The sequence below is a fragment of the Neodiprion lecontei genome, chromosome 6, assembly GCF_021901455.1.
Source record: "Neodiprion lecontei isolate iyNeoLeco1 chromosome 6, iyNeoLeco1.1, whole genome shotgun sequence".
Lineage (NCBI taxonomy): Eukaryota > Metazoa > Arthropoda > Insecta > Hymenoptera > Diprionidae > Neodiprion > Neodiprion lecontei.
Window position 1 is genome coordinate 878,689 of NC_060265.1, and position 13,070 is coordinate 891,758.

Consider the following 13,070-nt stretch of genomic DNA (forward strand, 5'->3'; position numbering starts at 1 on the left):
GACACCGGCATGCACCGTAAGGATTAAGCTTATCTCTGTTTTATCAACTCTTTCGATGTTTCAAGATTTATTCAAGATTTTGGTGTTTTTGAACGCTTGTTAAACCACGAGCGACACGACTTGATATCGTGCTATACAGACTTGAGTGAAAAATAAGTCTGAGATAAAAATTGGGGTTTATTATTTATATCTTACGAATGTTAATGCGCAAAAATACTAATACTATGGCCAATCGAAATGGGACTGAATAGTTCAAATTATGGCGTTGAATAATTATTAATAATGACTCTACAGCTATAGCAGATACGACCAGATAATGGCGAAAACGTATGTAATTAATAATGAGCAACAATGATACCATATGAGCAATGGTACAAACGTGAAAAAGAATCATGATCCTAAGAACAATTTTATTTGTATTACCTATTCAGAAATAAAAGATCATCGTAAATATTCCATGGTTAATATTATATTACACTATCGCGTTTGCATGTAATTTGGTTCGTGTATCTATCATAAGTATTAACATCTACTTCTATTACGATATTTTGCTTCGGTTATTTCTTCTGTTTTTCGTAAATTATGATGAGTTCTACCATGAAAAATAATACTGGCGATATTAAACGATCGTCGGGTGCTGCGGGGGGTTAAGGATGACTATAAAGAATATCTGTGATAATGAATTTATGTCATAGGTAGGTATGTATGTATGTATGTATGTATGTATGTGTGTATAACAATTGTTGGGTGAAAAAATAAATTAACAAAACTTGAGTTTACAATATATTATTTCTTGCGCTATTCTTCTGTTGTGTTAGCTGGGACGAAAACTAAACTCACTTTTTTTTTCTTATTCACATTATATCACGTATATATGTGACACGTATTTGCATGTGAATAATGTTTTATGTATAATAGACGTGTGAACGACAATCTTGAAGTCATAGAGAGACAAACGTAGTGCAGTAATTTTACACGCATTTCACAACAAATATCGCAATAATATTACTCTTAATAGAAGTGAATATTATAATCGTTATAATAAATTTACGTCAAGCCCCGAAGAGCTTCGTATTCGAACTATTACGCAATAAAATTTTTTTTAGCTGTATAGTTTTCACAGCGAATGTCTCTGCATACCTACATGGGATATTATAATCTACTATTTTTTTTTCTCTTAGTGATTCATGTGACAAGCGATTATGTATATAATAGACGTACGTGAAGAGGCTAATAACATAATAGATAAATATATCCAGAATCGGAACAATTTTAGACATAGACATTCAACTTTCATCGTTCGCTATTGCAAAAGAGGAACGATTTAATTCCTCCTTACGCTCCCTACTCAACGAAATTACTTAAATGAGGCAAGAGTTCTGAGGAGAAAAATCACCTGTACAGTATTCTTTTTTTATGCACAAAATGCAACATTTCACTGCAAATTCACATTCGATTCAATTATCGGCATCCTAATGCATCTGCGGAAGCCCTCAAACGTCTAAAATTGTTCACCGAAGTTTTAGGGAACCGGGATGATGAGACCGCTTTGGAATTGGGCCGGAAGATGGGATAGTTCAGCAGCCCGGGAGCAATCCGTGTATAAGTTTCTCAAAGTTTATTATTCTGCATTTACGTTTTTTATTTTTTTTTAATCGGATCGCTAATTGTATATTATTATTATTATTTTATATTCCTTTCCATTTATCTTTTCCTCTTTCACTATTATATTACGTGGTTAGTTGGTGGTAGTGGTGATAATGATATTGGCTGCTGGTTGTTTGAACGGCAATTACGTGAATCACTTATTAAAACTATAACAATAATAATGATGATAATAATAATAATAACAACAGTAATAATAATAGTGGCGGTGATTGTAGTGTTAGTGACAATAATTATAATTATGTATGCATTGCGCGGCAAATAGAATAAATTGGTAGATATAGGTAAGGTAGGCATATAAGTTAGATAGAGGCAGGCATATGGTGTTTTATTGATTTTGCTGGCGTTTTTTCATTTCCTTTTTTTTTTTTTTTTTGAAAGTTCGGAGTTTCATCACTGATTCATGGCTGGTTAATTACACGTCGACATATATACGTCGTCGCATTTACGCGTTGAAAAACTCTTTCACAGTTCATAGGCTATTAAAAAGAAAAGAGAAAAAAAAAACATATTCGAGCCGTTCCTGCACCGTCGTATAGATATTATGGTTTCGTTAGGCAAATTGATGAATGTATTTCAGTTTTTTGTAGTAAGTAAATAATTGTAGTATAATAATAATAATAATATAATTAATAATAATAATATTTCTTCATAATAAATGTAAAAGCTGGTACACAGAGATAACAAGCGACTCGTTTGTGGCCGCGGACAAAAAGACTTACAAAACGTGGCACATGCACAATACTAGACAAAAACTTGGACAACACAAATCACCAGACTAATATAGTATTGATTTTTTTTTTTTTATGTTTTCTCGTTTTTTTAAGTTTTGGTAATTGTATTTCTTATGTTTATTAATTCATTTATTCATTCGTTTTTTTCCTTCCCTCATTTCATTTCCTCGGCTTCTCTATTCCGTTCCTCATCCAATTTCTCTCTCGTTCTCTATTTCTTTATTACCATTACGCTCGTATCGTGTTTAAACATATACTTTAAATTAATCATATTGCGGCGTATCTTGATACCTGCTGGCCCAATTTCCTTATATAAATCATAATAATAATTCAATTATCTAAAACGTTAAAACTTCCTGTTTCAAGGGTCTGTCGCGCCACCCGCGGGTTTGTTATTATTATTATTATTATTATTACTTTTTGCTATTTTTTTTTTTTAATGTATTCATTTAATTTTTTTTTTTATTATTTTGTTTTTTTGTTACTTAGTTTCGTCTTGTTTTTTGTTTTTTTCATTACTTTTTTGGAGTTTTCTTTTTTTTAAAATCACGTCACAGGTTTCCTTCGTTCCGCTAAATGGCCGACCGACTGACAGGTTGTTGTTTTTGCTGTTGTTGGTAGCAGTTTACCGTGTTGCAGATGGAGACAACGCAATTAATAAAACGGAATCCTTCGGCTCAGCGTGTAGTGGATAATTAAAACCCTATCCTCAAATAATAGGTAGTCTTATGAGATGATGGGCTCCCTTTCGCGGGCCATCCTCCACCTTCTAGTTGTCCCCATCATCTTCCTCCTCTTCTGAAGATGCGTCCTGCAGCCATGTCAGCCAGGAGTTTACCTAGATCGAAATGAAATTCGGGAATATTTCGATGCTGGTAACAGAAACGATGAGACGACTTGACCTAAGTCATGGTAACAATCAATCTTAGGATGAAAAAAGAGTGAAAAGACTCACCTGGAAGAGGGCTTGTCCTTTGCCAGGATAATCGTCGGTAACATCCTCCTTCCATTTCATGAAGGCTTCCTCGTCGACGACTTCCATTTCGTAAAGAGCTATAAACCATCGCAGTAACATCCCCTTGGGGAATTTGTGCGAGTAGCAAAATACCTGAAGAGCGTGAACGGCGGTCACTTGAGAATCGATGGTCGGTAGGAAGGACTCGAGAACGCGCCCGTACTTTTCTAGCAACGCTCGTTCTTTCTCTGCCAGAGCTTTGTCCACGGGGGACTCTGGGTCGACACCCGGACCTAATGTTGTCTCCTGAAATGGATGGTTAAAGTTTGTTTTTTTTGTCACAATACACTTTCATCCGCAAGCCAAGGAGGTTTCGCCGCCAATTACTGAAAGATCGACACGTTTACAGACCGGGGAGGGTAAGTAATGCAAATACGCTAACCTGAGTGATATATTTGAGAAGAACAGTGATCAGAGCATTGATGAAGCTTGGATCAGAGTGATGCGAAGGGTCAAGTTTCTCCTTGATCCACTTGTATAGGGCGTTAGGGCTGGGGTCAGACTCGAGCTGTCTCCCTATCTCCCTTTGGATCCTGAGCAGAGGGTAGAGAAACGTCAATTCTCTATCCTCAAGAATCTTGCCAAGCCTTTCCTTAGTCTTCTCCACCTCTGGCAGCTGACTCATCAGGTTGACCTTACTTTCGTTGAATATCTGCATGAGCCTAGCTTTTCCCTGAGTCTTGTGCAACTGCTGAAGAGTCAAAAGGAAGAGAGGATGATGTTGCCCATTCTCGGTTACCGAAGCGAGATCAGTCAGTTGCATAAGATTGTCAATTATAGCTTTAGCTGTAATGGAGGCGACGTGAGACGCGACGCATGGGATGGTGCTCTCCCTCTCGTCCATACTGCCGACGAGTTCTTTCCATCCCTCGAGTATCTGTTGCCCGCTCACAAGCCCCTCCTTCTTCAATTCGACTACCAGCTTGCCGGCAAGTTCGCGCTCCGAATCACCTCTATCGAGGGTGTTGGAATAAAATACATAGATGACGTGACGTAGGAATCTTTCCGGTATTTTGTGATCCTTGAAAGCCGTTAACGCATCCTGGACATTTCCATGATTAACGTATTCGTCCATAAGAGCGTTCATTTTTTTCAGTACCTCCTCCTTGGAAGGTCCCTTATCCTTCCTGTCGCGCACTTTGTCACGCTTCTCTACCGGGCCCTGCTTAATCACAATCGCCGGTGACGGATCCTTGTGCAGCAGCGGTGGGCTAGCCTTTAGAGAACCAGCCGATGCGAGCATAGCCTCAGATGCATGTCCTGGGAAGAGACCTATCCCTAAAGGATAAAAATTAGTGAAATGCATTTTCACTTATGGTGCGATACATAAATCACATACGACATTATTATACATCATTTTCAACATACAAATTTCATCGATGGGGGCCATTTAAAATTGATTCCCCATATGCAAGGGAAGGGTACCTAATAGTATTAAATTTGCGATTAACGAAATTAAATACTTACTGCTGTTCAGAGGTAAGTTTGGGGGCTTCATGTTGGCGCTGAATACCATTGAATTGGCTGCAGGCCTAAGAGACACTTCCTCTGAGTGTTGTTTTATCAGCATTTTCCCCCTCAATCTAGACTGCTCTTTATTACCATCTGTAAGAGGATCATTGTTTAGTGGAAACAATTTACAAAAAAAAAAAAAAAAAACTATATTTCCTGTCATATCTGTGTTGATAAACTTACTGTTGTTGTAATTATGGGGAGAGTTCTGTTGTTGCTGATTGTGATTATGCTTCCCCTGGTAATTGTTCTGATGACGATTCTGATTTTGGTAATGGTTGGGTTGATTGCGCTGGTTGTGTCGTCCGTAGCCGACGTTACCAGGTCCCGAATAGCCATTTGAACCAAACGGTGCGGGTCCTATGCTGAAGGAATGGGAGCTTAGTGAGATAGTACTCAACATATCGTCAAGGCCTCGCATTTTCCTAAAGATGTCGCTGCTAGGGCGATCGTCTCGCCTGTGATAACCGCCACCCCTAGACGAATCTTCGTTGTCATTGCGGATCAGATTGATGGGCATAGGTCCCTCGGTACTGGTAGCCTTTCGCGGCACCCAGCCATCGCGACGCAACTCAATGACATCGCGTAACATAAAACGGATGCGCAGGGGTAGATCGCTGCTCTCTGCCAAGACGCTCATGCGTTTAAAGTACTGAGTCATGAGGCCACGGCCCTTGTCCGAGTCCAGAATGCGTCCGCAAGTACGCATAATCTGGCAAAGACATTCGATATCCTTGGCCATGTCCCCCCTGGATCCACCCCTTCGTCTCTCCGGCAGTAATTGCTGAATGCACAGGTGTAGGATAGATTCCGATACGATTTCCAATTTCCCCAACTCCCCGATGAATTTGATGTTACCGAGCATCTTGCGCTTTGCCAACTGACGGCGCTCCTCCTCCTCCGGGGCCAAATCATCCTGACCGTCGAATACCTCGTTTGCCTTTGATCGATTTTCAAACTCGAGCTTGCACTTGTTGAGTAACAGCAGTCTAAATGTACTTTGGGGTTTTTGACCTTCAACGTTTGGTTTCTGAGGTTCAAAGTTTGGAGCTTCGTCGGACAGCCGCTTGCACAGCTGTGCGTACATAGAACTGTACTTTGGTTCATCGAGTGCCTTATCAAAGATCTGTAGGTCACGACAAAAATCAATTTATTCATATTTTTTTCAGACAAAACATTCTTCCAAACTGTCCTCAAGGCAAACAGTTGGAAATTCTTTGATTTTACCTAGTATTCTAGATTTCGTAACAACTCCTATGCAATATGCTACTCATAAAGACATTGCTGTAATTTGGCCTCGGTAGTTCAGGACTTGGTTATAAAATATATCAAAAATTAAGAGTAAGTTTTTGAGTACTTCCTACGGGTACGGTATGTTTGAGAAATCGATGGGGTACTCACCAATAAAATAACACCTTTGAGAATCACATCGGAATTGAGCTCGACGTTGAGCAAGTCGTTGCTCAGCTTTGCAAACTTTTCCGGTGTAAGCTTATTAAGAATACCCCGCACCTTTCTGAAGATGAGATCATTTCTGCTTTCTTGGGTGAGTGCATCGCGTCTAATAGTTGAAGGAGGGATCCAGCGTCGCTTAGTGGATAGGGAGCGAATTTCGTCCCTGGAAGGCATCGAATCAGTCTTGTTAAATGGATATTTTTTTTTTATTTTGACCGATGTTTTGTGCTTTCTTTGCCTTTACACGCAAACGTGGGAATTTATACAGTCAACGGACAGTTTTCTTTTTAATTTAACTTTGCTGATTCTGACCTTCCTCCCGAGACACGAGAAGCACCCCCCGGTCCTGTGGGGTCGTCCGTTGTTGCGCGTGTTTTGGCCCCCTAAATGATAAACCACAGCACACAGATCTTCCTCTAGGAAGCTGAAAAATAAAACGGGTATACATGAATAATATTATTAACAATATCATAATTCTAAGATTAAAAACTTTCCGTTCAAATCATCATTATCACGTCATACATTATCATTGTATCATTCGATGCCGATCGAACGACAGTATTTTTGTTACAAAAAACAACGTTGCAGCAAAAATAATATGACGTTCAAAGTAACGGTGAAAATCGCAAGAAGAAAATGTATTTCGATCATCTTCTGGTATTCGACAAATTTTCCCCGAATTGTTACCCTATAATTACGACGAGTGAGTTGTAGGGATAAATCAATATCGTTATACACGCAGTTTAAGCGGCGTCTCAACACTGTATAAATAGCGCGTTACATGCTTTGCCTGTTTCTACGAACGGCATTGGGCTTGTTGGAGAGGTTTGCCTCAAAACACGCAACTCGTCGGGATAATTTTATTCTTTTTGCCCGAAATCGCAACCCAGTTGAGTTTCAAGAAAGAGAAACACTCATGATCGATATTCTCAACTTTATTTTTAGCACATAATCATATTACTGCGGTTAGTAGGCCGTTAATGACTTTAACAAGAAGGACCGTGAGAACAAAAGATTCTTTCTCTCATTCTTCTCAATTTCCGTCATCCACCTCTTTTTCTTTTCCGTTTCATTTCAGAGTAGGTATTCATTACAGAGGTGACTAGAGGTACGCCGTAATTGCGCTTTCGCACGATGTCCCAAATTTCTAAAACAACTTGCAGTAAAAGGCAAATTGCGCCATCGCGAATCGATCAATGAGTGCGTATTTGCGGAGAAATTTGTAAAAATTTACCCGCAAGAATTCTCACGCCCACGGCCGGCGTGGCTCTGCCTTTTTTCCAATTTTTCACGATCTAATTTCGCCTGTTACATGAATAATTCAATCTCATCCAACCACCGTGTTTTTCGCCCCCACCTTTCAGTCGCCAAAACAGATCGAATAGCTAATGTGTGTGTTTATCCATCGTCAAGTTCGCATACAAGCTTGTATCAAGTTCATTATTATTATTAGACCGCTGGCAAGCTGGGGGAAAGAGAGAGCGAGAGAGAGAGAGAGAGAGAGAGAGAAAGAGAGCTAGAGAGATAGAGTGAGTGAGTGAATGAGTAAGATAGGAGAACAGAGAGAGCGCGTGCATCTGGCACACGTGGTGATATTTTTGTAGTCAAGTATTATAGAATATCAGACTAGATAATATTTCAATAAGTACAATGATTTTTCCGACCTTGACCATATCTTACGTATAACTCATCCTCTGTCATTTCGTTGGCGATGCGTGAAAGAACCCGTCTCGAAGATAAAGAGAGATAGATAGAGCTCGACAGAAGTAAAACGAGCAAAAAACTACGAACGAGTAGAAAAAAGGTGGTGAATAAACCCCGCGGCCACAGATCGCAGTCTAGACTCGAGACAACGACGCGAGCACCCGGTCATTTAACCGCGATCCCACGCTACGCCGCACGCATGTACATACGTACATGCATACATACACTCATACATGCGGTATCGGTCCTCCCCCACCTGCGCTGTCGGCAGAATCACTCTCTTCTTACCTTCGTCCGTATACCTATGATAACATACACGGTAGATCTTCCCGAAGGCAAGCGCATGGGTGCAGAATGGATCGAGGCAACGTATCTCGACCACATTGTAAGGATAGAGGGTGCGAAGCGCGCAGGGGGATCTGCGTAATATTAACGCAACAACAACAACTACAGCAGCAGCAGCAGGAGTAGCACTCGTGTAAAATGTCTACACCCATAAAAATCACCCACACGAGTGCACCGATCGTATGGTAAGATCGAGACGCGACTAACAGCTCCGCTACGCAGGGGGAGAACAGCAATGACGGAGAGCAAGGAGAGCAAGAAGAGCAAGATCAGCGTCAGCGTCGACGTCGGCAGCAACAGCGTAATATTATGTGGGGCGCGGCTCGTGGTCAGACGGTCAATGACCCCGCGGGATCCCGACGAGCTCGGGTGGACTCGGCGGAGGAGACGTTAAACGCCCGAAGGAAGAAAGGAAGGAAGGAAGGAAAGAGGTGCACCGATGTAGGAGCTCCCGGGTCGAGGACTTCGGGGTGGAAGTCCTCTTCTCCTGCCGAAGGTGACGACGAGGTTCGACCCTGGTTCAAAGGGTTCAGAGGGAAAAGGGGTGATCCGACGCAGGTGAACGCACGCATCGCGGAATGGAGGAGTTCATTCGACTCCGAGTCTCCAGTGAGAGGAACGCGAACAGGTTCGACCGGAGTTCAATTTTCTCTCGTTATAACCATCCTCCCGATCCGTCGTCGTCGCTGCTGCGGCATCGAAGGTCGCGCAGCAGCGGCTCGAGAACTTGCAGCCTCTTTGTTTTTATCCCCTCATTGCCGTCTAACGCGCATGTGTAGGTGTAGGTACGTACAAAGAGTGTCAACGTGTAGATTTTTACCGCTGACGATGAGAAGAAGATACAATAAGACATAATGATAAGTCAGGTACACGCGTTTCGACTGGTGAAATGGTTTAAACGTTAAGCTCAATTGCACCTAGGTGCTGTATATTCTTTCCTTTTCTTCTCACGGATATATTCGAACTCTTGTTTAACTGTTCACGACGTTAATGTACAAAGAACTAAGGCGATACGAGATTCTCCCTCTCTCTCTTTTTATTATAGCAGCCTTGTCGGAGGAAAAAACATGTATTTTCTCAAGGTACAGGCCTGCACTGTATTACAAGAGTGTTTAAATGACGTGCGAAAATATCCTTCGACAGAGTCCCCGCCCGCTTTGGTACGTTTACATGTAACATGTAGCTTGGTTTAACATGCGCATACGTTGTTCCAAGATTTCTCATTGAATTGACGCGATAAATCCGTTCAGATAACACAGCACAGTCTACGGAGGTCTATAGAGACTTATATGCGGACGTGTAAAAGAACAATGTCTCTAAATTCAGCACATATGTACTGTGACAACTTTTAATTGCATACCGATTAGAGTATTATCGCAATGCCAATACGAGACATAGGTATGATTATGAGAATTAATTCTGTACTAATGACATTCGTATACGCGTACATTGTACATATAATACATCAAACGAGTTATATATAGCCCATTCGTATTTCTAGAACATTTCGCGCAATCACTCTGCAGGTTAACAGCGACTTCTCTCTCCCTCTTTCTTTGCCATATTTCTTACTGCCTTTTTTTTTCCTTGCGTCGTATATCGAGCTCGAACTTGCGGGATTTACTCACAAGCGATAACGACGAATGTTTATTATTTATCCACTATCGTTTACTAATCTTTTTTAAAACACGAGCGTAAACACGAAGAAAACGAATTGGTCGAAGGTGAAATGTACGGCTGCGTATGTATAAATATATAATACACAAGAGGGTGATTCATCGCCTCGATTATCCAGTCACACGGAAGATCCGAGAATCAAATAGATTTGGAAATTCGAATGCACGTGTATACATATGACAGGATCGAAAACAGCAACCCGGTGTCGTGACGTTTACGATTCGTCGTATTACACGTATAGGATACTACCTGTGTCGGTCGATCGTCAACAAAAAATTATAGATACTCGACATAGAGCAGCGGGAAGGGTCTAATCGAACCTGGTTGTAATAATAAATTAGCTTGTAGATGTCGCAATGTCATGTAAATGTAATACAGGTATATTTGGATTTGACTCGCTCTCTAATTGTTACAGTCGAGGAGGAAACGAGATCGAAAGAAAGGAAAATCGAACCATTGAGAAATAAAAATAATGAATGACTGATGCAATTATACACATACATATATACCATATATACACACACAGATTCATGCTGTAAAACGTATGCGCGACTAGAAACGCGAGATTGCGCGGAACATTCGCGAATCCAATAAAAACCCCGCTCTCTGTAGATAAATAAGTGAATATGTATGTCTGTACGTACTGCGTGTAGGGTATAGACGTTACGGATACACCTGTAAAGACAAGGAACACACGTTGAAATATATGGCTACTTATATCCAAATTCCAAACCTAAGCTAGGACTCCTAGTCACTCGAGATCAGATGCTTACAAAATGGCGATCGTCGCATCATCGTAGCGTTTACACAACCAACAATCTATATAAAGCGTTGTCTGATTATCTTTGCATTTCTCGAATGCGAGAGTGAGGGAGGGGGGGGGAGAGAAACGGGGAAAATAAAACGAGCGCCGTAGGTAACCGCAAAAAAGAATTACGTCAGCTAACAGCAGCAACAGCGGTAGGATTCCACGAAATTGGAATACATCTAACTGCAAAATTTCGCCAAACGGAAACTCTCGAGAAAATGAGACAGACGATTCAAGTTGGAGGGAGACAGAGATAACGAATAACTGCACATTACAGGGTACGGCTGTAGTTTTCTCCGCAAATTTGTCAAAGTGTGTACGTTCAGAATGAGAAAAAGAACCGTTCAAACAAACTTTACCCTTTCTCTTTTTTCTCTCTCTCTGTTTCTCTCTCTCTCGTTCTCTCTCTCTCTCTCTCACTTTGGTTGCTCAAACTGGCCGCATGCTACTGACTAATAAACAACGACCCGGAGAGACCATTCAATTTTAACGCCAGAGTAAAAAGAAACTGCGCGAATGATGACAATAGCAATTTCTAGAATAATCACTTCCCGTTCGCAAGAATTCTACGTCATTGATAATAATCGATTAAACACGAAGCGGTGAGAGCATGAATTTTTACTGGCTTCCTTGTAACTTGAAACTGCGATAGATGTATCTAGAGATGGAGAAGTAAACTAGGCAACTGTAAAAGACGAGAATAAAAATAAAAATAAGCATGAATTGACCGTTTGGAACTGAGGAAGACGGCCGATGGAAATACTTGACTAACGAATCCTCGAGGGATCTTTATGCTGGGACGTGAGACGGAACAGTCAAACCGTTCGTTCGTTCGTTCGTAAGTCAAGTCAGTCACGGCGACGGACAAAGAGATAGCAATGGCGTGACGCAAGCCCCTCCCGCAGCCCGGAAAACGATGCCAACGTACAGAAAATCCACGTCCTACGATGCAGCAGGAAATAAACGAGCGTTGAGAGCTGTCAGAATTTCGTGAGCCGATGACGATATGTCGGGACGCATGAATCGAGTGAATATTCGGTTAGCTGATCGGGGCGGGAGGGGGAGAGGGGGAAGCGTGGCGCAGGGAATTCAATTTGACCTCAATATCAATAATCTAACCGTTCTACTGGTGTTGGTGGTGTAGATTAAAGCTCAAGGTAGATGCATGCGAATGCCACGAGCGAATGTAAATTAGCGCGGCGGCTATTCATAGGCCGATAGTGATCGAACGTCGGAGGCAAGGTAGAGAGAAAGAGAAGAAATGAAATGATGGAGTGAGTGAGAGAGAGAGAGAGAGAGAGAGTGAGAGAGATGGAGTGAAGGAAAATTCTGTCTCTGTTTGAAAGCGAATTGACGGGGAGGAAGAATCGAGTGAAACGTCAAAGTAAAAACCAGCGTGCGTCGCGCGCTACGTTCGACAAGCAAAGTGCGTGCGGCAGAGCGAACTTGGCCGATAATAGGATCGAATATTTTTACAAGCGTTACTCCAGACACAAAACGAGGAAAGATGATATTCGGACGGCGAAAGAACGAAAGGCACTGAGACGATGCACGCGTTTTAAGGTCGGGCAAGGATGATGCGCTCGAAATCAAGCAGACATGACGCACGGCGCGACGTACGCGAGCCCGTCCATCGACTGCGAGGCTCCCGCACCGAGAAAAAAAAAGAAGCGAAAAACCCGTCAAAATTGGTTCCAGCCTACCTTCGAGCGGCGTATTTTTGTTTCACTCGATACGGTATCACCCCCGAGCACAATCTAGCGTACACACAAATTTATAAACCTGACATTTACCACTTAAAATTGAAAATAATACACAGGATGATTTACTTACGGCCGATGGTTGTTGTTTGTGGAGGCTTTCGCAATCCGTCGGCTGTACTCGGGGACTTCCGGACAGACCGTACTCGACGTCTTCTCAGTTCAGCGTCTGAACGGAGACTGACTTCGGTTCGAGCAAGGCTTGACGAGTAACCGAAACCGCGATTGATCGTTAATTAATATTTCACCGCCACGTGTGCTTCGAACGAGATTTTAAAACCGCGTATTTCTATTCGACATTCACGTTTCATACGGCCCCTCAATTGACTCAAGAAGTAACCAGCCGATGAGTCTTTAGCCACGTGAGATGGCATAAAATTTTTTTCAAATTAAAA

At 41.7% G+C, this 13,070-nt stretch overlaps 1 protein-coding gene across 4 annotated transcripts; it reads right to left on the reverse strand.

Annotated features, from left to right (window-relative positions):
• Positions 1 to 669: 669 nt before the first annotated feature.
• LOC107217985 (eukaryotic translation initiation factor 4 gamma 2) lies at positions 670 to 12,887 on the reverse strand. 4 transcript variants are annotated; one of them, XM_015655712.2, is made up of 8 exons: positions 12,749 to 12,887; positions 6,694 to 6,805; positions 6,328 to 6,544; positions 5,110 to 6,052; positions 4,882 to 5,019; positions 3,797 to 4,692; positions 3,355 to 3,660; positions 670 to 3,237 (listed from the first exon to the last, which is right to left on the reverse strand). In XM_015655712.2, exons 4-8 carry the CDS (start codon positions 6,011 to 6,013, stop codon positions 3,169 to 3,171), a joined length of 2,313 nt encoding a protein of 770 aa, XP_015511198.1. In that variant the 5' UTR covers positions 6,014 to 6,052; positions 6,328 to 6,544; positions 6,694 to 6,805; positions 12,749 to 12,887; the 3' UTR covers positions 670 to 3,168. The 4 variants fall into 4 exon arrangements, with proteins under 4 accessions (XP_015511198.1, XP_046598917.1, XP_046598916.1 ...); XM_046742961.1 differs by lacking the exon at positions 12,749 to 12,887 and adding an exon at positions 12,619 to 12,678; XM_046742960.1 differs by lacking the exon at positions 12,749 to 12,887 and adding an exon at positions 10,752 to 10,788.
• Between the last annotated feature and the right edge of the window lie 183 nt (positions 12,888 to 13,070).